Raw genomic sequence first — 27855 nt, forward strand, 5'->3', positions numbered from 1 at the left:
CTTGAGGATCCTGAGGCTCTCTTCGAACTGAAATGATTCTATGATTCATTACTGTCTGCTGAACCTCCTTTCATAAATCCTGGCCTTTTACAACCAGTTTGGTAGCACTGCCAGTGTAAGAACCAGTGCTGCTTCTCCATCCTCCTCAGCAGCGGCAGGGATCCCAGATCCCGGCGGGATCTGTGCCACTGCTCACTGCCTCCCCATCGAGGAACACAGTGCAGCACAGTCTGTTTAGTTCCCTTCTTCAGGCAGTGAGCTTTGTGTGACTTTCTCCCCGCTTTCCACAGAGCAATCTTAAATCAAAGGGACAAAGCCCCTCGTTTATTCAGTTTATTGTCTCTGTGGAGTAAGACCTGTTGTGCTTGCAAAATGCCAAGAACCGCTATTCCTACGACTTCTACCATCTCTCTGCCTTGGAGGAAATAGGCTTTCTTTTCTTTGCTATGTGCTTTGTACTTGGTGTGACCAAATTAATGATTTCCACCTCCCTCTCGCTTTGCCCTCTTGTCCTCCCAGACCTGAAGCTAGGTAAACACCAGCGGGAAGGCTAAGTGTGGCAGCACAGATTTTTAGTTCCAGTCTTGCATTTGCTTCCTGGGATGGTCTGTCTGGGCAAAAAATATTCCTCTGTGTGGAGGCAGCTGTTTGCCAGCCTGAAAATACAAAACACAAGATCTCTGGAAAGGCGCAAAATATCAGGTGCAGTGTCCTGAACGTTGCACAGAGCTGAATGAAACTTTTGGGTTTTTTAACCAGTGAAATAAAACAGAGCCCCTTGATGACAGCAATTACAAGTCCAGAGTAATGTGCTGGTGATTTATTATAATGTGTGTATAATGTCCCAAACCGCGGGCTTCAGAAACATGCATTCTGCAGCCTTCAGCTGTCTCCCAGCTTCCACGATGTGCCTGGCACATGCCATCGGTGTCCTGACGGAGAGCCGCAGGGATGCCGGGCTGCAGTCAGACGGATGAGCAGTGAAGGCTGAGCCGTGTCCGTAGTTCACTCCCGGCCTCAAGCACCTTTGCCTGGCAACTCCTTCTGCCGAGGAGCGAAATGCCTGTTTCATTAGCAAGCCTCTGTGGCACATCCCGTCATGGACCTGGGTCGGTAATAAGTCTTTCTCGGAAGAGAAAGATGTTGCTGTTGCCCATGGGGCTCTTTGAGAAACTGAGCAGGAAATGTGAATAACTTTTAAATAGCTCTCATCAAGGTTATGCAATGTTCACTTTGCGTCTGGGCAGTAGCCCGTGGTGGGCATGTCAGTGGGTACTTTGAAGCTGGACGCCAAAGCCAGAGGCCTGTGTATCCACATGGATCTCGTCAGTGGGGAGCCATGCTGCTCATGGTGCGAGTCGGGGTGCTTAATTTTCAGCATCCCGATTTGAAAATTTGTGGGAGTTTTTCTGTGCCCCTAGTGACGTGCTCAACGAGCTCTGCTAGTTAGTTGCTTGGCTTGGGAGTATTACCCCTTCAGCCTCGGCACATTTCCGCTGAAGCACAATACTAAACCTCTGCACCTTCTGCTGAACTCTTAATTGAATGCCCTTCAGTGTACAGATTATAGCACTGTGAGACGGCCAGAGCAGATGCCGGTTACTTCTTGAGAGCTTTTCATACCCTGCGATGAGAACGAGCTGACATTGCAGCAGGAACTCAGAAGTCAGAGACCTGTGCAATGAAGGCTCTTAACCCCGCTAACCCTGGGACCGAGCTTCCCATACAGCAGACTTCCGAAAGTGCTCAGCGCGCTCAATGCTACATTTCATAATTCATGAGCGTGAACAATATTAACAGGCTGTAGGTTTTGAACCGTTCTGACCTTCGTGTGCTCAGACCCTCCTCCCGCCAAAGGGCTTGCATCGGTTGGCAAGAAGGCTTTGATACGGGATATTTAAGAGAGGAAAAGGGAGGGCAGGGAGCAGAGGGTGATTAGGGGCAGGGCTGCAGCATTATGCTGAAAAGATCTTTTGACCCATCCAGCCTATCACTTGCATTGGGGTAAAGATTATAAAGATGTGTGTTACGGTTTTACCTCATGAGCGTATATAACTATCACTCACGTTTTCAATCCTTTCATTTTTTCATAAATAGTTAGCTGTTATGCCTATGTATCAGTTATGGAGTATAATCCCCATTTATGGATGGGGAAACTGAGACAATTAATGCTGTGTCTCATCAAGGTTACACAAGAAGGCTGTGTCACGCTGGGCATGAGGAACCTTGAGAGCCTACATTGCAGCACTGTGCTTGAACATCTCTGGGTGCGCTCCTGTTTTTGAAAAAATACTCCATCTGCTAAAAAGCACCAAGAAAGTTTTGTGTGTATACTGGCTGGCAAAATTACAAATCTGATCTCCCTCAGGTTGGTGGTCTGTTCTAGTAGCTCTTTATTTTTTTAAAGTGACTAATTCTAGTTAAAGCATGAGATATGCTTCCTAAAAGTTATATCAGCTAAAATTTTGGAATTGGCTCTGTATTTTTTGTACTGCATGGATAAAATAATTACAAGACAGATTGTATATTTATTAAATCATTAACCTAAAATAAAAATCGCAAACCCTCAAGTAATTTCTGTTGCCACCGTTACATAATGTTCACTGCAGAATGCAGATTTGTTTATGCTGCATGAGTGACACACTTTTTTGCTTTAAAAAAAAACATGGAGGAAGAAGGCCCCAGAAAACAAATGCAAACCCTGGTCATCCTACAGGAGTGACTGTCCCAGCAAACACGGGGATGCGGTTCGGTTCTTTGGAGCTCCGGTTTCATGCCGACATAGCGGTGCTGGCGGAGAGGCAGCGTCTCAGGCGTGTGAGCATCGAGCGGCTGTGCCCATCCTGGCTCCCCGACGCATGGGGTCTCGAATGGAGAGCTGTCATCAGAACTCGCACCATCCAGCTTTTCGTGATGCAGCACAAAAACTCATATGGGGCAGTGTTTTGTAAACACCGGTTTCTGAGCAGCAGCAGTTCTCCTCTCCAGAAATCCCTCCTTTGCAGTGCTGGAAGAAAAGGAGAGATAATTGGCTTCTAAAAAAACAAGTGTATTGGAGCAGCAGGAAAAAATGTGCGGTTGAGAAAACCGCTCTGCAGGGGTAGATGACTGCACTTACAGGAAGCCCTGCTCAGCTCATTCACATGTGGTGGGAGGAATATTGGCCTGTCCAGAACAGCTTGTCTATCACTGTGTGTTGCATTAAATAATCAGACTGACTAGGATAACTGTGCTCACTGAGCGGGGAAGGAAGTGCCTATTCTTCCAGCTGGACTCCAAATCTCCCTTGAGAGGTGGTGTTTATAAAGAATGAGCCCATCCATTATGAATTAATGCCTTAAAAGTTAGTCAAATTCAGCAACACCCCTTCCCTACCCCTCAGGTTTTCTCATCCAGCTCTTGCTCCACAGGAGGGAGGTTTCAAACAGAGCTCAGCGGAGGGTTTCTTGGTTGTTGCACAGCTGCTCTTGGATGCATAGAAATCTGGTGCTTGAACCAACACCTAGCAGCTTGTTTTCTCTCAAAATAAATACTGCATTCTGCCACCTCTTCTCAGAATCTCCTTACTTTTTTTTAACTTGTAAATCAAGCACCAGCTGCTCTCGCAGGAGAAGTAGCGGCTGACATTCCTGTTGTTTTGGCCATATTTTTCACCTCTTTGCATCTTCTGCCTTGACCCCCTCATCTCCCGAGTATTTAACATATTTGTGTCTGCTGACAGGGTTTGGCCTTTATCTGTCCTCCTTCAAGAACTGCCACAGATGCCTTTGGTTAGCCCTCTTTGGGCACTAGCCTTGTTGCAGGGGGCAAGCTGAGCCACTAAGCCTTCAAAACCTGAATTCGGTCGTGTTGTTTCCTGTCTTGCTCAAGCCAGCTGTATTCTTGTCTCTTCTGCTCCTTCAGCTGCAAGTTCCTGGGCACCAGGGAGGGTCTTCTGCTGTTGCAATATATTGGCAGGGTCTGTCACCGTGGGATTTGGCAGGGGGTATCACGTGGCCCATCATTAGCGTTTGTGATGTAGAAATAACAGAAAACAATCTCAAATACTTCAACTGCTTAGGAGAAAAAAAAAGGTACCTTTTTAGTTATATAATTTGCAAATTACAGTCTTGGGATGTCTAAAATCTATCTTCAACTGTAGGTGTGAATGTACAATATCTATGTTTTCTTTTCAAAATGAGTAGGTTGATTGCTGCTTTTCTTGACACTGCCAGTTATTGCAACCATATGTTCTCCTTTTGCAAAACCTTTAGCACTGTTAACTTAGCTTAATGTAAACAGATGATGCTGCATCTTATATTCCAAAACACTAAGGCTGTAGAGGCACCACCTGAAATTGTTGTGTATGTATGACTGGTCTTTCCTAAGCTGTACTGGAAGTTCTGCCTACCCCAGCTTTTCTTCCAGTTGTTTGTCTTCAGAAGAAAAAGAGATGGGGGATTTCCAATGCCAGACAAAACAGAGGTGTGAAGAAATGTGGTCCCACCTGGGCGTTTGGGGTTCTGTTGGTGTCTCCAGAAGGCCAGGCTGGGCCAGACTCTTCATCTCACACTGTGTCTCTCTTCCAACTAGGACGTCAACGCAGGCGAAGGGAGCGAATTCACCGACAGTGGGATCGAGGGAGCAGCCACCGACACCGACCTCCTTTCTAGACGCTCCAATGCGACCAACTCAAGTTACTCCCCGACGGCCAGTCGGGCTTTCATCGGCAGCGACAGCGGGAGCAGCTCGACGGGCGACGGGCTTCGCCAAGGAGTGTACGAGAACTTTCGCCGGGAGCTGGAGATGAGCACCGCCAACAGCGAGAACCTGGAGGAGGCCGGCTCTGCCCTCAGCGACGAGCAGAGCAGCGGCACCCTCAGCTCCCCGGGGCAGTCCGACATCCTCCTGACGGCTGCCCAGGGCACGGTACGGAAAGCTGGTGCTCTGGCGGTGAAAAATTTCCTGGTGCACAAAAAGAACAAGAAAGTGGAGTCGGCCACCCGCAGGAAATGGAAGCATTACTGGGTTTCCTTGAAAGGTACAGAGCGAGCATGCAAGGGTTTGTCCAGATGTGTGTCCGTGGTGTCCTGTGGGCTGGGTATTGCTGCAGGTGAAGAAACCAATAGCCTAGACTCTTAATAAAAGCTGCTGTGAACCTCAGTATAATTAACCTCAAGCATGAGGAAGTAGTCCTGATGTTTTTCAGAGGGGGCTTTTATCTGATGGTTGTTGATATGCTCACATCATGGCGTACATCAAAGATACATGACTGTGCTGCACCAAAGTGGGGTTCATACCCTGCTTGGAGTCCTGCTGGCATTATCTAGGGTGGCTTCTCCAAGCACTGGGTGTTTCCTTTAAGCAGAACATCTATGGCTTGCTGACAAAGTAAATACCTGTGTGTAGCCACAGGCATGCGGCAGTGGAAGTTTGCTGGAGACGATGCTGACAGCTGGCGTGCGTTCAAGCAGGGGCTCCATCTTTGTGTGTATTCCTCTTGTGCTTAGCGCCATTGGCCTCTCCTTTGAGATGTGCTTCAAAAGCAAAAACACCCAGTGAGTTGCCACACGTTCGTGGTGTGGTCAGGGAGATGTGGTCTGCACATCGGGGCTGGCTTGTGACATGGCAGATGTTGGCTCTGGCCGTGTCACCCGTCTTGTGGTGGGCAGCCCTCGGCACCCAGCTGCCCTGTGGCCTCCTTGGCCTCTGAATTTTTGCAGGTCCCACTAAGTGTGTGCTCCAGCCCCGTTCAGGGTCTGAGTGCTTATAAATGCACATAAATGTTAACAGAGCAGTGAAACTCGGGAGCTGGCCTCCTTGAGCGACCTCGAATTAATCTTCATACAGTTGCATCAGCAGCAAAGCGGAAAGCAACGCTTGCAGGGTTTTGGGGCTGGCCTCGCTCTCCTCCGCTGCAACCTGCCTCGTCTATGAGCCAGGGGAGGCAGAGCTGCATCTCCTGCTGTTGGTGGGTTTACCAAAAAGCTCAGAACAATTAAAGTCCTGTTCTGCCTGCAGAGCACTATTTTTATAGCTATATATATATATATATTTTTTTTTTTTCTTATTTGCAGCACTATTTTAAAACCAACAGCAAAGTTAGGTGCCAGCTCTTCCTTGGGGTGGTCAGAGAGATTGGGGAAATGCAAGAGGAGAGAGGGAGGGCTCCGGGGCAGGGGAGAGCCCTCATCTCCTGGGAGGGGGGTCCTGTGGCAGGAAGGTCTTGCTGTGAGGAGCAGGCAAACAAAGGGCCATCTGGGAGGAAAAAAGGAAAGGATGAGCACAGAGGCAATGTTATTTTGAAGTGTTTTGACTCAAGTGGAGTGTTTGCTCCTTAGATTGCTGTGCCTTAATAATGTTAGTGTTTAAGTGAGGCTTTGAAGTTAACAGCTGCTATTGTTTGGCTGCAAATAGTTTTCTGAGAGGCTGGGTAACAGGGCATCCCTTAGCACCGAGAGGACTAGTTCCAGCAGCAGATAAACAATGTGCTAGTTTTAATTTAAATAAACTGTAGATAATGTGGGAAGGTGGAAGAGGAGATCCTTTTTTTGGTGTCTCCCAAATTGCAGACTTGTTATACCTTTTCTTTTTTCCCATAGAGAATTGTAAAGATTATTTTGTAAAACCAAGCAGGTTGGTTGCTGTCCCCAGTTAAAATGCCTTTTTTTTTTTTTTGGCTGTATTGACATGAGTCAGCACTGAAATGTAATGTAATAGTGGAACAAAAATTTGGTTTATGCTTTTTGTTTGTTTGTTGGGGTTTTTTTTGTATGTCGGTCTTTCAGCAAGCGCAGCTCATTCTGGTCCATTTTTCTTCCAGTTACTCATCTGCATCCAGTAATTAAATCGCTTGATCTTTGCCTTGCAGGGACTGCAGCAGCTACAGCTGCAGGAGGCTGAGGCAGGGCCGGGGAGGTTTGCCTGGGGGTCTGTGTGCTTGGCAGCTGCCTGGCATTGCCAGGGGAGACACCCTCACACCTGCATCTTCCTTTTGGTCCCCTCAGTGGGATGGGGTGGCTGTGAAGGATCCTCACTTTGGCACTTACCAATGATGTTTCTCATCTGGGATTCTAATTCACTTTCTGTGGCTTTCTCGGCTCGTGTTGACGGCTCTGTTATAGCAATCCTGGGGTGAAACGGAGCGCTGGGCCGTGGCTTGGTGTGCCATACAGCTTGTGGTGTGCCCCCATGGCATGGAAACCACCACCTCGTCAGGCTAAAACTGGGCCGCTGCTGGTGCTTTCTGCTATGGGGCTGAAAACCTGAACAATCCCTGGCAAATCCTCTCTCATCCCTCTGACAGTTTTACGGATGATTTATAGTCCCGACTGTTAGCGCTGAATAGATGCAGGGCGGCAGTTGCATTTAAATGTGTTGCTTGCTAATGTACGATCATCTCTTTTAGGATGCACGTTGTTTTTTTATGAGACCGATGGCAGATCGGGCATTGACCACAACAGCATCCCAAAGCACGCTGTCTGGGTGGAAAACAGCATAGTGCAAGCGGTGCCCGAACACCCCAAGAAGGACTTTGTCTTCTGTCTCAGCAACTCCCTTGGGGATGCTTTCCTCTTTCAGGTTGGTCCGGTTCAAAGGTTTTACCAAGTCATTCTCTTTTTCTGTCTCCAGCCAAGGAGGAGATCTTAGCTCTGGTTGAAATCAATGGAAAAATCCTGCAGACTCCAGAAGGTCTGGGATTTTCCTCTGGCAACGCTAGAGGAAGGACACGATATATTTGGTAAATGCCACTCGAGAGACCCACCAGCACATGTGAATCACTGTCAGATCTGCTGCTTTTTTTGACTGAGCGGGCCCTCTTTGCGTAGGTGGTTGGAGCAAAGTAAGAATTAAGAAATATTCTTACATCCCTGTAAAAACTGGGAATTCTGCGTGATTTGACAGTGTACTTATAACACACAGACCAGGCCAGTTATATATAGGGTATACAGTAGTGCATTAAATGTGCCGTAACACTATCTGCCTTTCATAAGGGACATATATGAAAGATGGCACCTTGCGGAGAGGCTTAAGGGGTTTACAAGACCAAGAGGAACTTGAATTGCAAGAGAGTGCTTTGACCTGCAGGTGCTTTCCTCAATGGTGTTGCAGAATTCAGTGGCCCCTTGTTCATACAGACCTGAGCCAACATCCTGCTGTTGCCTGAGAGGTGGTTGAAAGTGCATGTTTAGTTTTTCTAAGCAGAAAATAGAAATGTCTGAATTTCACAAGTTACATTTAATAAAAATCCAGTACTTCTATCAAAGTTGATGCATTTCACTGAAAAAGATTTCTGTGGTTTGGCAACTACTGCTTCCCTGATTTATTTTTAGGTGGACATTCCACTTTCTTATTGTAAGTTGTCACTAATCAAGGCGTGACGCTGTTTTATTTGTAATCGCCAGCCTGTGCTAAGGTGGTGCCATTTCCTCCTCTGTTGAATCAGTTTTCCTCACCAGAGGAATCCCTTATTTATTTCACTTTCCAGTGACAATGTATTCGGAGTTTCTTGCCTTCTTAAACCAGAAGCTACTCCGTGGTAGGAAATGCCCCCACATCATCACTCCCCTGTACTCCAGAATAAATCTTTAAAATTACACTGTCTCATAGGTCCTTGCAGCTCTCCTAGATGAGGGGCTATATTCTCAAACTAGCGCAAAATAAAAAAGCTTTATTGACTCAAAGGAAGTAGTGTTGGCTTACATCTTGAAGAGACCGAGTATCTGATTGCGTACTGAAAAAAAACAAGCCAAAGCAAACCAAATCAAACCAAACCAAAAAAAGAAACCCAAACTTTTTTGGTGGACTAGCTTCTCTGCCACCTCAGCCTCATTTTTCCTCAGCTCGTAGTGTAATACTGCCTGCCCCTTTCTACTTTATGCCTTTCCTGGGCAGGGTACACGTATTTTGCCACCTGGAGAGCTTCATCCAGGACATAAGTGTGGTGCTTATGGTCTCAGTGCATGCTTGAAAGGTTGTGGAGCACCATATGAGCTGTAAAATCTTTTCCATGCAGTTTTCTAAGGAAAAACATTCATTCTCGTAAAATTAATGCCAGTGGATGCTAAATACTGAAAAGGTCACATTCAGTACATTTCTTTTCATGGCAACACAGGGCCTTAGTCATTAAAAGCCCTGCATCATTATGCCACGGGTAGATTTTCATGTAACTTTGGTGGGAAAAGCAAAATGAGCCTTTTCAAATGGAAGACAATAATTTATACTGCCTTGCAGAAATTTTTCCTTGATGTATCTCTCCTGCCGTAGAACCCAGGCATCACTAGTGAAGCAGAAGAGAAAGAAGGGATGGGTTTGGGGCGAAGGGAAGGAGACCAGCTGCAGTGGTGGAAGGAATGTGCGAGTGACTGCGCTGTAGGGCTTGTTCTGCTGCGCTCGGAGCAGCCGACACTGTGTATGGCTGTTCAGCAGCGTGACTTAACTGCTCGTGTCACACACGTCAGTCCACACGTAGCACAGTGCCGTAGTAGCGGCTTTGATAAGAAGAAACCACAGACCCGCAGGAGACTATTTCTGTCCTCTGGAGACTGTGTACTTAGGGAGAAAAATAGGGTTGGACATCTTGTAACAAGCCTTCCCACTGCATTGCACCTAGAGACATCACATACCTCCTACACGATGATTCCTTGCTCAGTCAGTTCTTATCATGCCTACACAAATCCAGTACTTGCAGATGTCACATGCGTTTTCCGGGAGCTCAGAGCAGCTTGTGACACCACATACTTATGTATCAGATGTTTGTAGCTTGTTTATGTGGTCCTTTCGTTTAGAAGTGGAGTGATTTCCCTTGCCTACTCACCTACGAGAAGTCTTCAGCTCCTCAAATCCATTCCAGATTCTTTTATTTCCCCTCCCTCTCCCCAGGAAACCAAAAAGAAAACTGAATCTAATGGTATACAGATATTTTATAATTGAATAAGATAAAAATATGAATTTTTTCTGTTACGATTTTGCTAGGAATTAACGAAACATACCATCTCATTATAAGTCCAGTGCTCTCTACTGGGGGCTAGATTTCACCACCTGACTGTAGGCAAAGTGTCTCTCATTTTGCAAGTGATTTCTCTATTTTCAGCAGAAACTCCTCAGCAAGGGATGCTCAACATGTCTTCAGCAGTGGCAATAAGACATCATAAGCCCTTGTCTATGAATGAGAGCTTGTTAATATCATTACCTGGGCAGAGAGCCCGACCAGTTTAAGCAATATACTTTGTACAGTGCCTACTGAAGACAAGAAAATTGGGAGTAAGAGATCGGTCTTTGCGGTGCAGACCCTGTCTTCTCCTTAGGACTTCTAACCTGAGCTAAGGAAAGTGATGTCATTCTGGGACATGTGTGTCTGACCTGCTTCAGCACCATAGAATTTTTGGGAGTATCAGCCTGAAGTCCTGCCTGTGCATACATGATTTCCAGAGTCGGGATTCTGTGGGCATCTCTCCTTGGCTTCGGTTAGCCACGTCCTTTGCTGTTAGTTGTGACCGCCAGGACAGCAGTGAGGATGACCTTCTTCATCTATGCTAGCAACTGGAGAAGTCATACTGTGCTGCCTATTAATAGATCAGGTATAATCAGAAAGTTTAATTAGAACAAGGTGGTTTGGCACCATGCTACTTTTTCAGGCATGAGCCAAATACCAGTGTGATTACGGCTAAAGGCTGAGACTCTGAGAAAGTCCGCTGCAACCCTGAGTTGGCTGTAAATTTTGTTTTATTACCTGCTGTAAAGGGAATGAAGTTTAATAAGAAGGCTAAGAAGATGTACTTTTTATTTTGAAAGTCTGGAAAAGGGACGCTTTGAAATATTGTTCTTTCTGTTTCAAAAGCCTCTAATCAGAATAGTGCTCGTCCAGAAAAATGTACCAGAAAAGTGTCCCATGCCTCAGCCTAATATTTTGAATCATAGAATGGTTTGGGTTGGAAGGGACTTTAAAGATCATCTAGTCCAACCCCCCTGCCATGGGCAGGGACACCTTCCACTAGACCAGATTGCTCAAAGCCCCATCCAGCCTGGCCTTGAACACTTCCAGGGAGGGGAAATGTTCCCTTTTCCCAAGCTGTCACACACATGCTTGGGAAGGGACAGTACCAGAGCTGTAAAAATTACAATGAACTTGCCTTTAATGATAACAGTCTTCAGAGTGCTTTAGGACCTTTAGAAGTGGAAAGCTTGATTGTCTATACAATACAGCTAAATACAATAAATAATACAATAAAGCTACTTGTAGATATCATGGTCACATTTTATGCCATTAATTTATTACTAACTGTTGTATGCCAAAAAAGCTCTCCATACTGTGAAGAGCACAGAGGCTGGCACATTCCCTGTCCGAAGGAAATAGGAGTTTAGAAAACATCTTTAAGTGTTGAGCTACAAATTCTGGCAGCATTGCATTGAACAAGGAAAGTAATTCCTAAAACCTTACTGGGTAACACTGTACAGCTGCAAAGCACAGATATAGGTGTAATTCTAAGTGCTGAATGCCTAGTGCTAAGTTAAAAATGGCCTGCTTAAGAATGATGGGGTTTTTATTACTTCTCTTCTAAGTGGATTTAAAGCTTTGAATCTTAAGATCAAAAGGAAAGGAACTGCTTGGAATTGCATTTGTTAATCTCCAATCAATTCTAAAGAGGATCCTGACTTCTTTTCCCCCTTTCCCTCTCTTCAGACCTCTAGCCAGACTGAACTGGAGAACTGGATCACCGCAATCCATTCAGCTTGTGCAACTGCAGTGGCAAGGCAGCATCACAAAGAGGACACTGTCAAGCTACTGAAAACAGAGATAAAAAAGCTGGAGCAGAAGATTGATATGGATGAGAAGATGAAGAAAATGGGTGAAATGCAGCTGTCCTCAGTAACAGACTCCAAAAAGAAGAAGACCATACTGGATCAAGTAATCTTGCTTGCTTATGTGAAATAAGGCCCTAGCAAGTATTTAAGGCCACCTTCAGATTAGCAGTACCTCTGTCCCCACTGCGTGTGTGCTGGCAGAGCTGCCCAGAGCAGGTGGGATGTGTGTTGGCAGCAGAGCTCATAGAATTATAGAATGTCCTGAGTTGGAAGGGACCCACAAGGATCATCGAGTCCAACTCCTGTCCCTGCATGTGACAACCCCACAGGTCACACCATGTGTCTGAGGGCCTTGTCCAGTCTCTTCTTGAACACTGTCAGGCTTGGGGCCGTGACACCTCCCTGGGGAGCCTGTTCCAGTGCTCCACCACCCTCTGGGGGAAGAACCTTTTCCTAATGTCCAACCTAAATCCCCCCTGGCACATCTTCCTGCCATTCCTTTGGGTTCTGTCATTGATCACTAAAGAGAAGACAGCTGTGCTGGCTGCCCTAGTTGCACCTTTTTTCCAAACAACATGTACTGAGGTGCAGCATGGACTGTCCTCTCCTGGCCTCCATACAAGACATTTGGATGTCTGCTCGGAGGTTGAGTCAGAGCATTAGGGGAGTGAAGAGGCCACCAGGCCATGTCAGCAGTGTGCCTTAGGGAAGAGGTGATCATCAACCAACAAATACTGCTGTTGCTGTTGTCTTAAGTGTGGAAGAGTCTGGTTCTTCTGCTAGCAGATGGGCTGAAGAAGCCATCCCTGCTTTCTGCTTGTTAGAAGGGTCTGCCTTGACCTCATGGCTGCATGAGCTCATGGGACTGCTCCTTCTGACTTCAAGTGGACAACGTAGTTGTGTTTCAGAAGCGGAGAGCAGATGTCTCTCCTGCTGCTGCAGCGGCACCTTATTTTGGGAAGCTAACATATGGCTCCTGCTTCATTAGTTTGTAGCTCTTTTACCACGGCTGTCAAACACGCCTGTAATGCAAACCGTAGGGAGCGGCCAGGGCCCTAATGTGCTAAGCTAAAGAGATTTCGTACCCCCTGGAAGCCCCTGAGAAGGGGGAGGGATGGGGGGAGATGCTCACCTCTGTTGAAAGGGCTCCACTGAAAGGCTGTCAGTCACAGTAAGAGGGCAGAGCAATCTCTCTATGTAACTGAGTTTTTCTAAATGCTTTGAAACTGTTTCCTATCAGCAATTTGAATTATTTAAGTAAGTCCTTACATAGGCTGATTATAGTGCTCTTCCACTGATAAGATTAATTATCCCCAGTGTACTACACTTTTTCAAGTATTGTGAGCTCTGTTGATGCTTACAGCAATGCTGCTGCTGTGGCTGCTGATTCTGTGTGCTCTGTATGTGGAATTTGGTGGGGTTTGGTCTTCTTGTTTCTCAGATGCCCTTGATGCATGAAAAAAAGCCTCTTAAGGGACTGCTCAGAAGAGAATCCTAGAATAAAAAGAAAATTTAAAATGGAATTTTAATCCTGTTAATTAACATTGTATCAAAGGAGTGGTTGTCCCAGGAGAAGACTTCTACCATAAACATAAAAAAAGTTGTTTTCTGTCTAATGAAAACTTTTTTATTATTTGTATCCTGTTTGGGTTTGGGAGGGTAGGGGAGAGCGGCAAAGAAGGGTAATCAAAGTTTCTTGAATGAGATCAGCATTGGTGAAAGAGGCGTCTTACTGGGAACAGTAGAATTTTCTTAAGGTATTTACCACTCTGTTCTTCCTCCTCTCCCCTTTTCTTCTTGTGTGTCTCACTCTTCAATCTTCGCTGTACACAGATCTTCGTTTGGGAACAAAATCTTGAACAGTTCCAGATGGACCTATTTCGGTACCGCTGTTACTTGGCTAGTCTCCAGGGAGGGGAGCTCCCAAACCCTAAAAGACTGCTTGCTTTTGCCAGCCGTCCAACAAAAGTTGCAATGGGCCGTCTTGGAATCTTTTCAGTCTCGTCGTTTCATGCGCTGGTAAGTTTGACCAGAGGCCAGGGGTCATCTTTGCCAACCTGCAAATGGTTTCACGTGTCCAGTGAAGTGGTCACGTCAACAAACAACAGTTCGTGCCTGGGGAGTGAGCCCTTAGCGTGCAGAATATTCTGCTTCCTGAAAGGGGTGTGTGTCCTGGATATAGATTAAAAAGCAGATGCTTGCCAGCCGTGGTCTTACGGAAGTGGAAGAACAATATTTCTCCTAAATATGTGATTTCGAATTTCTAGATCTGTAGTATAAGCATGCTTTCCATAAACAGATCTTCCTGTTACAAGGGCAGGCTCATCTCTAATGTCCGTGCACACGGGCTTGATCCAAAACTCCAGTGGAGTCAACGGGGGTCTTTCTGAGGCCCTCAGCACGTGTTGGCTTAGACCTTCTTGGGCATGGCTTGCTTTCTACCATATGGATTAATCTACTGACCAATTAGTCTAATACCCGGTCTCCAGTGATCAACACCTGATGCTCCACAAAGGAGGGGAAATGTTCTGTGCTGCTACTTATGGTGCGGGAAATAATGTTTAAAATGTTTTTTTAAATAATATAACAACCCAGCTCTTAAAAATACAGGGAAATGTATTGGAAAATGGTGGCTTTTTAATGAAGTTAAATCAAGTTCCTGTAGTTTCAGCTTGAACTCCTGGAGCTTCACAGAAATAGCAGAGCTCCACTGTTGTCTTGTAGATGTCAGCTGTACTCTTCAGTTGAATCCAGAGCTGTAATTCAGTCAGGGGCGGTTTTATTCTTTTATGTATGAAAAGATTAGCGTCATCATCCTGATAATTGCTGGTGGATTTATTTTTTTTTTAAGTGTCGGGTTGTAATTTGCATTTATGCTTATTTTTTTGCATCTAGCAAAGCACTGAGCGTTAGCCTGAAAAACAGTCTGCCTCTTCATGCTGGTGTCTCTTGAGAGCCAAGTGAAAAAAAAAATGTTTTGAATATGTTGTGCTGGAAAAGACACGTGCTTTCTTCTCCTTTAAGCAAACTCTCGTGTCCTTCTTTGCCCTCGATACTGTGGAAATTGTGCAGTGAGTCTCAGACTCAAGCTGGGTGCTGCATGGTGATAGTGTGGCATCCCTAACTCTTCTTGAAGATGTTCCTCAGCACATTAGCCAGAGGATGTGCCTCTGCACGAATGTCCCAGATACAGCTACGAAACATCTCACAAGTCCAGGCTGTGGAAATGGAGACGCTCACAGTTGTGTTTAAGTTCTCCTTTTCCTTGATCTCTCCACATTTCCCAAGGAGAATCGCCATTACTCACACAGTGATGGTTCCCTGGGTACACAAGCCAGCCTTCTGTTCCTCCTGTCTTTATATTGGTTTTTTTTGTTTCTGCTGCACCCAAACAACCAGTTTCTCAGCTCCGTAGCTTGGGGCGTCACTCAGAGATTTGGGTGTTCCCGCTGGGGTTGCCAAACGACAACCACATTTTGCTAGTTTCGGCTGTGGGAATCCAGTACAAAAGTGCTCCAGGAAGCGTACGGCCAAGCTGGTGGGGTGGGTCTGTCTGTCTGTCTGTCTAGCTTTGCCTTGTGCTCCCGTTCATACCTGCCATCTCCTACCACTCCCTTTTTTGCAAGAGAGGAGCTCGCTCTACTGAGGCCACCTCCATGTGGGAAATCTGCTTAAACTTTGGCCTAAACGCTTCACCTCTGACTAACACCACACTAAATTCTACCAGAGCTTCCCCCTCTGGGAAATGCTTCCCAAATATTTGGTCTCAATAAAGGCAAATTTCTTCTTGCTCCAAAGGGGTTCCCACAGGCCATTTTTCAAATACCCAAGCAGTTAATACTGCTCTGATCAAAAGGGTCATTTCAGCTCACTTTTTTTCTTCCTGTGTTTTGCTCACTCCTTCAAATGTTGCTATCTTTAAGGAAGTGCAGGTTTTAAATACCTTGACCTATTTGCAAGCCTTTATCTGGCCTTGTAACAGCTATGAGTCAGTTCCAGGATGCCCAGAGTGCTTCCACAGGAAAGAGCAAAGAGAAAGACCAGGCTTCTCAGAAGCACCAGATAAGTTTGGAAATCTCAGGTTTTGTGTGTCCAGCTTTGAAGCCTTGTTAGGAAAAAAAAAAAAAAGAGATGATGATAAAAAGACAAAACCCCAAACCTTTCACTGGTGCTGAGGCTTTGCTCTGTGATGATGAGGCTGCTTCAAAATATCTCAGATTAAATGCCAACAAATGGAAGGGGAGGGTACTGTCCCTTTTAATTTTTGATGTTTGATGTTGGAAGAAGCGAGTTAAATTGCAGTGAGAAGGAAGCAGTCTGGCAGCATCACCATTGTCCCTGTTGTGAGTACACATGTTGCCATAGGATTTGCCTTGTTTTTTTAAAACCTGATTCCACTGTTTGTTAGATTATGTAAGTCACAGTGCGGTGGGATGCTGCAACCTTTGATTTTGAAACCATGTGGCATTGACAGGTGGCGGCTCGCACAGGGGAGTCCGGAGTGAGGAGAAGGACACAGGCCATGTCCAGATCTGCCAGTAAACGGAGAAGCAGGTTTTCTTCTCTTTGGGGACTGGATACTACCTCGAAGAAAAAGCAAGGGAGGCCAAGCATTAATCAGGTAAGTGTGTGGGAGCTTGAGATACTGTTATTTTCAAGGCTTATTTGTTACAGTGCAGAATGCAGCTCATGCAGAGAGTCACTTGCATCAAGCACTTACACATGCAACCCTAAACTTGCCCATTTATAACCTTTCATCGTCACCGTATTCCACATCCTCTTCAAAAATCAGTGACCGTAATTAGAGATAACTATATAGCAGCTCCTGTTCAAATGAGATTTGGGGTTCTTACGTTCTTTAGCTGGATTGGTCACATTTCTACTGTTGTTGCTTTTCTGCTCCTTCTGCTTTTGCTGGAGGTACTTTCCCTAAACTCAGGAGTTCCAAAGCAGCAGTGTAAAAGAGATACAACTTTGGAAGGAAAATAAAAAGTGCAGACTCTTTTGTTTCTTTAAATTAAAATTATGAGTTTGTAGAATACTTTAAATGTAGCTGAGTTTAGGGAAAACTTTCTAAAGTAACATAAAGCTTTGTACTTAGTAGGGACTGTCCCTGTTTTGCGTCAGATTTTATAAAAAGCCAAAAGCTGCAACATTTCTGCACAGTCACTGCCCAGATCTTTGTCTAGAAAACGTGTTTCAGTGTGGTAGGAAGGTGCTTCCTTGTTATTCTTTCCAAACATCCCTAATTATAGCTTTCAATTTTTGAGAGCCATACCTCATCTAATTGCAGGAAATGTAGGCTTTGTTCTTCTTTCTCTTCTTTCACTTTTTGAAGGGAGAAAGGCTTGGGACAAGTGTTGTTCTGTGCCCTGTGATTTCTTCTTCCTTCTGTTGAAGCAGCAGTGGGTGTTTGTTTTGTTTAGCAGAGGATGAATACTGCAGAATTGTTCAGCTTGTTTTTAGTGAAACATTAGAAGTTCATCTAATATTTAGCGGCTGAGCAAAAGCTCACGGTTTTGCCAGGAAGCAGCAGATGCCTCCATGAGTGCATTCCCAATTTTTTGCTCTGGTGCTGCGGCACCCCTGTTGTTTTGTACTTATTTTCCTCAAATCAAGCACTATCCCTTGTCCTGATGTAGGATCCTGCCCACACTGCGTCTTCAGACTTTTTTTTTCCTGAACTCACCCTTTTTTTTTTCTTTCAGTGGGGATGAATGCATTCTTCACACTAACTCCCCCTGTCCCTACCCCTACTCCCCTCACTCCTCAGTAAAAATAGACGTGAAAAGGGATTTCGTTCCAGGTTAAAGAAAAGTCATACTGGAGAGGGTCAAAGAACAAGTAAAGTTTTAAGCAAGTAGCAGGGTGTCTGAATGTTGTGTCTGAACACATTTCCCCTGCTCCTGTGTAGTGGCAATACCTTGCAAAGTATTGCCAAGTTGAAGCAGTAAACTGTAAATCCCTAAAGGGCAGTGACCTTCTCCCCTCCTGCATGGTCTCTGCTTCATTTTAGGTACAGAATAGTTAAAAGCCAAACCCAGCAACTTGATCATAAACCTGTGCTGGTGTGGAGCTATAAAACATAACTTTTCAGTTTTAATTATGAGCTTCTGCTGCATTAACAGCCCTGTTTGCCAGTCTGATGCAGTCCCGTGACGATTTCGGATGGATCCTGTAAATATTCCCATTCTGTCGTTCCTCCTGCACAGAGTTCTGTTGATTTTGGCTCTCTGGTTTGTGCTGGGTTACCAGCTCTTGTTTCATTAGAGAAGGGTTATGCTGACTTGCGGTACTTGAATGTTTGCTAAGTACTTTTTGGAAGGTGGTTTATTACAAAAACAGCCAGAAGTGGAGCCCTTCTGATTTCTCAGCCTTAGCAGAGGTGGAGAAGCCTTCCTTTCCCCCACTTTCCAGGTGGGGAAACTGAACACAAAAGAAGATAAAATATGTCGAGCTCCATCAAGTAAGTCAGTGACAGACCGCTAAGCAGAACTGGCCGCTAATCTTTGCGCATGGTGCCCCATCACCAGCTTGTCCTTCAACATGCCTTCCCTTTTTACAAGCTACTCTTTTCCTTTTTCTGTGTTTTGAGATGAGAGTTTTCATTTTTCATTTAATTTCCATGCTACATGTTAGATACACGTTTCCCACCTTAGCATGTCCTGCAGATGGCGTGGAGACACATTTGTGTTTTAAAGCAGAGTCGCTCTGTTGTTCCTCAGGTGTTTGGCGAAGGAGTGGATTCAGTAAAGAAATCTCTCGAAGGGATCTTTGACGATACGGTCCCAGACGGCAAGGTAAAACACTGGGAGGAGAGGAGAGAGGAGAGGAGAGTGGATGGGAGGGGAGGGAAGAGGAGAGGGAGAGGGAGAGGGAGAGGAGGACCCTCTGCATGCTGTAGGGCTCTGGGAGGGTTTGAGCTGGTTGCCCACACTCAAAAGAGCTTATTACTGTGTGGGGCATCCCAAGCACAGCTGGAGGTGCCAGCCCCAGAGGGGTGTTAGCACTGCATGCCAAGGCAACGCCTCCCCACAGGAGGACCTGAATGCTGCTGGTTTTGGAAAATGGCTCCTCGTGATGGCCGTATGGGGTTTTCATAATTTAGGGTTTAGCAGAACTATGGAGCACAGCGGGTTCTGTTGTTTTGTTCTCATGTGCTTCTGTGAGCTTCTGCGTTTGCAGCCACAATTACAACTGCTTTCTGTTTCCCCAAAGAAAGTCAGCTATAAACCAGCATTAAGACAGTGCTAAGAGGCACATTCTTCATGTGGCGAATATGGGTTTAGCTGCGTGAGCCCACTTGCAGCAAATAGGAATTCTGCAGCTCCATGACTTCCTGGGGCTTTATAGCTTGGAGTGTAACTCGGATGTACAAAATACAGTAAATTCAAAATAAATACTGAAATTTGCTATTTTGCCTTTTCTAGGTATTAAGTACTGTAGCTCCTGCAAGAGTTTTGTTCGCCATATGTTGGTTTACCAGGAAACACAGTGCATTTGATTTTAAATCTCTTTTTATCACTGTTATTTTTTGTTGCATTCCTAGCATTCCCAGTAGCCATAGGGTGAAATCCCAGGAAAAGCGCATTGCACCAGTGTAGCTGTGTGGGTGGCATGGGAAGGCACACTTTATACTGCTCAGGTAAAACTGCAGAGTTTCCTGTCCAGACAAGCCTTCAGTCTGAGCCTGTGAATAAAACGTCTTCACAGTAAGAGGGCTTTTTGGTACAGATATGATGTTCCTTACACTTGTTATTGATGAAGAGGGAGATTGTATTTGGCTGGTAGATTCAAAATGGATTTTGTCTGTTTAGAGGGAAAAAGAAGTGGCACTGAGCAGTGTCCATCAGCACAATCCCGACTGTGATATTTGGGTCCACGAGTATTTTACGCCGTCTTGGTTCTGTCTGCCGAACAACCAGCCTGCTCTGACAGTCATCCGTCCCGGGGACACCACACGAGACGTGCTGGAAATGATTTGCAAGGTAAAGGCTGCGAGCATGCCCTGGAGTGGGGTGAAGTGTCTACAACCCTGAGCCCTTTCAGTTGAACCTCATAGTGGCTTTTCTCATATGCCAGTGTTCAGACTGCGTTGTGTTGGGGGATCTGTTGTATGTGAGATGAAACACATGAGTTATAACTGAAATTTTCACACTAGCACCACACAAGAAAAATTCCTACAGCTGGAGCTAAACTTGGCATGGTGTAGGGAGAGGAAGGCAGGCTGTTTTTTGCCTTTTCTGCTTTGGCCGCTGTGCATGAGCCTCTGAAGTGTCTTCATACCCTGACTCTGCCTCTGCTGCCTCCTCCCACCCACCCAGCCCCCCTCCACTGGAGACCAAGCTGTGTGCAGGACCATTCTCCTCTCCCCATCTGCCCCACAACATCCTGGCCCCCACCCCGCTTCCTTTCACTGGATGCCCTATCACCTGGTGTTGCAGTCGCCCGGTCCTCACCCGACCACCCTGGTTCCCCCACCTCTACCCATTCCCTCCTCCCCCAGGCAGAGCGGGGTGATCTCACCCTTTCCCAGGTGCCAGGTCCTCCTGTTTCCAGGTGCTGTTCCTCCTTCCTTCCGCCTGCTGCTTCCTCCTCTCCAGTTGGCGTGGGGGAGGAGGGCATGGAGAGAACAGCAGCAGCAGGAGAAGGTGCCCGTGTTTGTTGTCTGCACTGCAGAGTCAGGTTGGCCTCGTGTAGGTGGCAGGAGGGAAGAAGGAAGAAAGCTTTCATCTGCATTTGGGGGGAGTGGGAGAAAAACCACCTGGATTTCTTTTCAAGATATATTATCAGAGACATTTGGCCATTAATAAGAGTTACATCTCAGCTGAGAAGCTGAAAGCTTTGACAAATTAAATACAAGCTTTGAGTTCTGGCAGCTACATAATGTGTGTTTCCCACTAACCGGCTGGCTGCAAGCTAGACCCAACTTGTGTCATGTGCCTTTCTGAAAAGTGAGTCCTCTTTTGTACACCAGCAACAGCAAAAGGAAACATTTATTACTATTAAGAGCTCAACTTTGGGGACTTTTAGAACGTGTTGCATGTGCTTCCAAAGAGAAGGAAGGTGAGAGAAAGGCATTTGTTTGCGATAATTATACAATGCGCTCGTCTCGCTGCCAGGTGCACTTTTTAAGAGTGCTGCAGCTTGTGAAAGCTCTTCATTGTATTCACAAAAAAAAGATTACATTTTTGGAGAGACACATAATAGGGAATCTGGACGACACATTATTAGTAATTATTTATTTTTAGGATTTATATTTTTCTTTGGGTAAGAGTGATTAACTCAGAGGGCCAAATCCTTAGCTGGAGTAAACTGGTGTAGCTCCACCAGTTCCAGTAGGTTCCTGCTGAGAATCTGGATTCTCACTGTGTGTTTGATTGTTGGGGGTGGTGCTGTATAAAGAGAAGGGGAGGTGGGTGAGTATTTGTTTTTGTAGAGCTGTTATCTGTTTCTTTCCTTTCTGTAAGAGTTTTCGATCTGGAAAACACTGATGGATGCCTTCTTTGCTGTAGCATTTAATAATCAATCTCTTTCTTCTGTCTCTTGCATTCAGCTCATTTTTTCCCCTTTAATATCTGATCCACATCATTTCACATCAGTTTGCCATCTGCCATCTGAGAACCAGTCAAGTTCTGGTATAGTAAACATTTCAAGATCTACATTTCATATAAACCTCTTCATGCTTGTAGATGTGGTTAAATCTATCTGTGCTATTAAGCCAAGCTTGATTATTCTGCTGGAGAACTTTACAAGTGCACTCAAGTAATTGTAGAAAATATGTTCTTACACTAACATTGCTGCTTGTTATTATACAGCAAGTTAGGTTTTGGAGACTGCTTTGTGACACTTCTGTGATTCAAGATTGGTGGGAGGAGAGTTTAAAGCATATTTTAAAGTTGTTTCTCGATTTCTCCTAAGATTTAACTAATAACATCACTTGGAAGTCAGGAAAAGTCAGTGTATATGCTTTAAATTGTTTTCTATGGATAAGACTGATCATTGTGAAAGTGTGTATTATTAACATGTGCATAATGGTATGTCTTCAAATTGGGGAGAAAAATACACTGTATATGGATTTAGGCAGAGCCAGTATGAAGACAATAATACCAGAAATCAAGCACAGAAGACTACATGGCATTTAGTCTTTTGACTGAACTGGATAAAAAGCGAGAAGCAAGAAAGGTTCTGTTTTCTCAGAATTTGCGTTTTTCAAACAGACCTGCATGAGGGGCAAGAAGCAGATTTCCCTTAGGTCTCTGGATCTGTGCTCCAAGTCTCTGAGAAGTTACTTAAGCCTGAAGCTCTGTGGGCTTACTTTGATTTTGAGCTGGTGTTTTTCTACTAAAAAAGTCTGGGACACTAAAGTGCGAAGCCTGAGTAACACAGTGGGGTGGCTAACGTGTTTCTGTGATGCTGTCATTTCAGTGCTAGTGAAGGTGTCCCCCACCAAGCTGAAAGAATATGCCTTTTCTTCTGTCTCCTGGTCCTCTACAAATGCAGGTGGCACTTGGAGGATTGACGAGCCCAGCTGTCTCAGTTGGGTCTCGGATCAGGCCGAATGGTCCTCTGGAGGTGCCTGTCCCTCGCTTTAACTAGAAAGGAGCTGAAATGGATAGATTGTTTGGGTTGTGTGCTGACCCACTATACCACGTGGAGTCTGTTGAATCAGATCACACCCCAGACTCTAAATTTTTCTCCAAGAGCATGTTGGTTAAGCTGTTGGTTTGTCCTTTAAATCGGATTAGTTGCTCCAGACATAGCCAGAATTATTAGAAGAGAAATAAACAAACAAAGAAGCTTATTTGGACTGCTAAAAGCTATTTGGGGTGGTCTCAAAAGGATATTAATATCATTAAAGCTGTACTGTTTCTCCTCCCACCTTCCTGTGTATGGAAGCAGCTAGACCATCAGCAACGAGCGGGTTAATGGTATGGATTTTAGGGCAGGCTGGCTATGTCCACTTTAAGAGGGCATTTTCCTTTCGCTTCAGTAGAAAATCATGCCCCTATTTGAAACAGTTTAACTAATGTAAAATTTTGAGGTAGACAAAGCCTTGCTGCAGCCATACAAATGTTAATTAACGAAATGGTGTGGCTGCACCGTCACAGCTTCAGTGGTGATGACTCTGTTTGCCTTAGATGGGATGACAAGGTAGTGGATGAATGGTTGTGTTTCTTGATTGTGTTTCTTGATTGTGTTTCTTGAAAGAACTGGGTGGCTCAAAATATGTGTGAGTTTTATCCACTGAGCTCTTCAGACAATGCTGGGCTCTGGCATAGCTCAGGGCTTCAGTGCAGCATTGGTCATCTTGTGTTTGGCTCCCTCCTGCTCTCTGAAATAGGCCAGCACACCTGATTTTCTTGTAAGCAAATCTCCCTGCAAAGACAAGCGTGAAAACGGAAGCGTCGCCCGTCACCTCCACGACCGATGCACTGCCCGTGTCAAAGCGGGCAGAAGCCCTGTCATGGACCGCCGGCACACTAGATCAGGCCGCCGCCTGCGGGGAAGGTCGCTCTTTTAAGATGCTATCAGGGCGGGCAGGTTGCAGGCAGGGTTGCAGGCAGGCGTGAGCACACCCGGCCCCTGCCCAGGGCGGGTGGTGGCTCTGAACCGGCAGAGCTGGGGCATCCCCGGTCCCGCGGGGAGCCCGGGGCGCTGAGCGTGGGCTCCCTGCCCCACCGCTGTGGCCGAGGCAGCTTGGGGCAGGCTGGAAAGCGGCCCTTTGGGTCTCCTCTGCAAAGGCAGGGTGTTCAGAGTCGGCGTTGGAAGCGACACGAACACCTGGCTGTGGTCAGGCGTCCTCTCCAAGCCCTGAGCTTTAGTGGGTGACGTGGAGTTTGTCACCAGAGCTGTGGCTGACCAGGGTTAGCACAGCGGCTCTGCCTGAGGCTGCATGAAATGCAGGCTGCATACAAGAGCTTCAGCGAAGGAGACCACGGGAAGGTGCACCGTGGTGGCAGGAGGAGGCTGCCAGGTTGCCTGGCTCTCTCTAGTATTGTTTTTACACATACAATTTTTTTCCCCACTGGCTTCGCTGTAAATGGCTCAAGCGTTTTCCAGACTTTCAGAGAGACTTACCATGGGCCTCTCCCTGCGGACGTGGGGTGTGCAGTCTGGGGGTTTATGTCTTCTCTGTATGTTTGTTAAATTGTTTAATTGCTGTGCAAGGCACCCTTCAATTGTTGTCTAGGGACAGTAAACTAACCTGACCAGAAAGTAATACAGGACTCTTAGGTATCATTTCTGAACAATTAAAACCAATTTTGCTTCCCTTTAATTTCTAGGGTGTTTGTTTGTGTGTGCATGTAAGAGAGAAAACTAGTGAAAACTGTCAGGAAACAATGAACAAAGTGTGCAAAATGTTTATCAAAAAAAAGAAAAAAGAGGGGAGAGGGTAAGGATCTCCTATGTTCAGCTCTTTTTATTTTGGCCTTTGGTAGATTTCAAATTCCCTATTTAATTAACCAGGTGTTTGTCCGGATTATGGAGGTTATCCCATTTCAGATATTCAATTTCATATAAGCATAGTTTGGTCTTTGAATTGGACGTATTTGAACATAGCACTATGTACAGTGCAGCAATAGATGTCTTTTTCTTCTTTTTGGTAGCTCTTTTTTATTCATGGGCTAACTTAGACTTTCTCTGAGTATTTGCTGAAAGGTTGGCCAGGTCAGTGTGTGATCTTTTCCACAGGTCACTCGGTGTATATTACTCATAATCTGTGCCGCATGATCTGTCAGCTGAGTCCCCATGTATCATCATCTTGGCTTGAACAGGATAAGCAAGCCTTTAAAAAAACAAAATAAACAGGCAATTATGACGTTCTTGCATGAATTTTCACATGAGCTATTGTTTTTGGTACAACCTAGGAAACTTTGGCAATTTGCTTGTATAAAATGAAAAGGCCAATGTATAAAAGCATATAATAATGGGATTTCAAAAGTGACAGTGAGAAGAATTTACCTCCTGTATTTGTGACTCACTTTGGGGTTTTTCATTAGCTTTAGTCAACAGTTTACGAACTATGAAAGTAACTTCTGAATGACATCCTTTGTGTTTATCATCATTCTAATGTGTTTTGATTACACACTGCATTAACCTCTACTTAAATCAAGCTTATTAATTGTGCTGAGAAAAGGTCGTTAATATCTCCCAGACCAAATGCCATATCCTCAGCTAGTTATTACTATTTCATTAAAATGGTGTGACCTGTTTCCACTGGGATGTAGTCCAGTATGCAGCTCTTCACTTCTTTTAGCTTTATAAAGCCAGCCTATCCTGAGCTGTTTTGAACTTAGAGGACACAGATTTTTTCCTTTGTATAACCTTGCTTGAAACTTACCACATCTTACTTGCTAAATGATGAAGATGCTAAAAATCCCCAAACAAACAGAAAAAACTTTGTTACATTTTTCTCTGTTAGCAGAATGCTTATTTTCTTCCTTGTGATTTTAAATGCCCTTTGTATACAAAGGGATGCTCTGAGTCTTCTGCTCTAGTAGTCTTTGCTTATTTCTGCAATAGCATGGGGTGGAGCAAAATTGCCAGATAAGCAGGACCGAAGAGGCTGCTTAGAGCACTCGCACTGCCCTTGACATCCTGGTCAGTGGGTAAATGAACACTTATTCCTGGGGAAAAGGAGGAGGTTCGGGTTCTTGTTCAGGTTAGGAGATTTTAGGCCTCTTGTGGAAGGTGGTGCTGGGGCATCCCCACCTTTTTCTCCCGGTGAGGATCAGGTCATTCTCTAAGTATAGGTGATGTTAACCATTGCTTTTCACTTCTAAAGCCTCTTCTCTGTTTCTCGCAGACACACCAGCTGGATCACTCTGCTCACTACTTGCGTCTTAAATTCCTGATTGAAAACCAGATGCAATTTTATGTACCAAAGCCAGAAGAGGATATCTATGAACTGGTAATGCTACCTACTGAATAAAATTAAATGTCACTTAGTAGGATGCTATTAATTAGTGTTTATCTGACATTTGTAATATGCAGAGTTATGCTTTTTAACTTGCAATTACAGTGCTTTGCAGACCATAGCAAATTGGCCTACAGTATAGTCTCTCCAAACTTTTCATCTTGAGGAGACAGTGTTTAGCTTATGTTTGTGCATGCATGTGTCTGTGTGGAAGAGGGAGAGAAGGAACAACCATAGGTAATGTGTGAAAGTCACTGTGACATACATTTAAGCTTAACTTCTCTCAAGATCGCCTTTTTCTGTTGTTCATATCATCTCTGGTGGTTTTAAAGATATAGTGTTGAGGCCTGAGTATTTCTTGTTTGGATCACTTTGCCTCATGTTTAAAGAGGGAGGGGAAATGCACAAGTACTTTCTTTGTTATTTGTTTGGCTGGCTGGGTTTTTTTTTTTCCTAAATGGGAAGGTAAATGTTGAAGTTACAAAGAGTTATGTGTGAGAATATAGTCTTCTAATTGCTTCAGTTGGATGTTTTCATATCATTCATCTCAAAAGCAGACTTCAAAGGAATTTTGAAAAGAGAGATTAAAAAAAAAAGACCAAACAGAATTAGTGTCATACTTTAACTCTGTGATTTTATACATGCATGCTATAACGCCTTTTAAAGCCCTTTACATTGGTGGCTGTTTTATTTATAAAAAGTAAAACTTTGCCAATTATGGATGCTTTTGTTCATTTAGAAAATAAGTTCTGGGGTTTGCCATTAACACTGTCAACAACAAAAAAAGACTTAAGAAAGTGCTAGCGAAGTACTAAGACTCGGAAGTGAAATACAGCTGGGAAAAATTAAAACTCAGAGGAGACAGGTTTTAGCTTTCATTGCTTGGCAGGACTTAGGGGACTTGTCTTGAAAGCAGATAGGATTGACGTAGTCATTAGTTATTGTTTATTCTGAAAAACTGAAATTAAACCAAAACTTTACAGTCAGTGGGACTATGTGCATACTGAAAGATTATAACGCAAATAGGTGCTGCAGGGTTATATCTAATGTAGTAACATTAAAACAACACCCATTTGTATGTTTGCTTGTGTGTGTTTGTTTCATGAGAAAATTTGAGGTACTTTATTTAAGTGTTTAATTAAATTATTCTGGTGCAATATGATAAAACTAATGCCTCTATTTTTGTAGTCTCCCAAATAGCTGTTTATAATATTGTCTAATGTTGTTGTCACCTTGCTAGAGGTATCTTCCATCTACTAAAATACTTTTACAGATGTAACATTGCTGCAGAAAAGGTAAACGTAAGTTCTTAGGATGATACTCCTTTTTCTTGCAAAATGTATCAAAAGTATTTAAATAACAAATGGAGATTAAATATCCATATTTAATTCCTCTCCAAAACTTTGATGGTGATATTTTGTGCTCTGACATAGTCTTTCAAAAATTCACAAGCTCAGTTTATTATGTGTTGAAAATGCTGCTAAGGGCTCAGGGGAGAGTATTTAGCATTAGGTGCTGTACCAGGCAGTTATACTTTTAAGCACCTTTTATTCTGAACTAAGTGTTGGCTGAAGCTTGGCATGCCAAACCTTTTCCTTTGGGTAAAGTGGCACTTACAGATGGAAGCACAAGACCAGAGGCCTCCCTGAAAACCTTGCAGGTAGGATGAGGCTGGGGTGAAGGCAATGGGGGCTGCTGGAAAAGGTAACCCTGGGAAAGGGTGCTTGGACAGGACCAAAAGTGGTAGAGGAAAAAAGGGCAAGGAAGACAAAATCTTCAGATAATAATATCCCCAAGGTGCTATGAGAAGCACTGTGAGGAATTGAAGTGGCTCAAAGGGGCAACGCTGCTGCTGTCAGGAAGAAATCCTGTCCCTGGGCACTCTCGTTGCCCAGTGAACTCCCTGGGATGCTCCTGGTATTGCCGTCAAACCCGTCCACGCAGAGCCCAGGCCCTGTGCCGCGTCCGGAGAGGGAGCTCCCCACGAAAAATGATCAGAGGGCTGGAGCATCTCTCCCATAAAGACAGGCTGAGAGAGCTGGGGTTGTTAGGCCTGGAGAAGAGAAGGCTCCAGGGAGACCTTATTGCCGCCTTTCAGTACTTAAAAGGGGACTGTAAGAAAGATGGGGACAGAATTTTTAGCAGGGCCT

General features: G+C 44.8%; 1 protein-coding gene across 2 annotated transcripts in view; it reads left to right on the forward strand.

Annotated features, from left to right (window-relative positions):
* The window catches only part of TIAM1 (TIAM Rac1 associated GEF 1), an 85340-nt gene that overhangs the window by 11798 nt on the left and 45687 nt on the right, over positions 1-27855 (forward strand). For both annotated transcript variants that reach the window (XM_065630828.1, XM_065630819.1), the window contains exons 2-9: positions 4573-5020; positions 7388-7560; positions 11663-11887; positions 13618-13803; positions 16259-16405; positions 18510-18584; positions 19602-19772; positions 25595-25699. In XM_065630828.1, coding sequence (XP_065486900.1) covers positions 4573-5020; positions 7388-7560; positions 11663-11887; positions 13618-13803; positions 16259-16405; positions 18510-18584; positions 19602-19772; positions 25595-25699 — 1530 coding nt within the window. The remainder of the gene's footprint in view (positions 1-4572; positions 5021-7387; positions 7561-11662; positions 11888-13617; positions 13804-16258; positions 16406-18509; positions 18585-19601; positions 19773-25594; positions 25700-27855) is intronic.

This window comes from Caloenas nicobarica, chromosome 1, assembly GCF_036013445.1.
Source record: "Caloenas nicobarica isolate bCalNic1 chromosome 1, bCalNic1.hap1, whole genome shotgun sequence".
In the NCBI taxonomy this organism is placed as follows: Eukaryota; Metazoa; Chordata; class Aves; order Columbiformes; family Columbidae; genus Caloenas; species Caloenas nicobarica.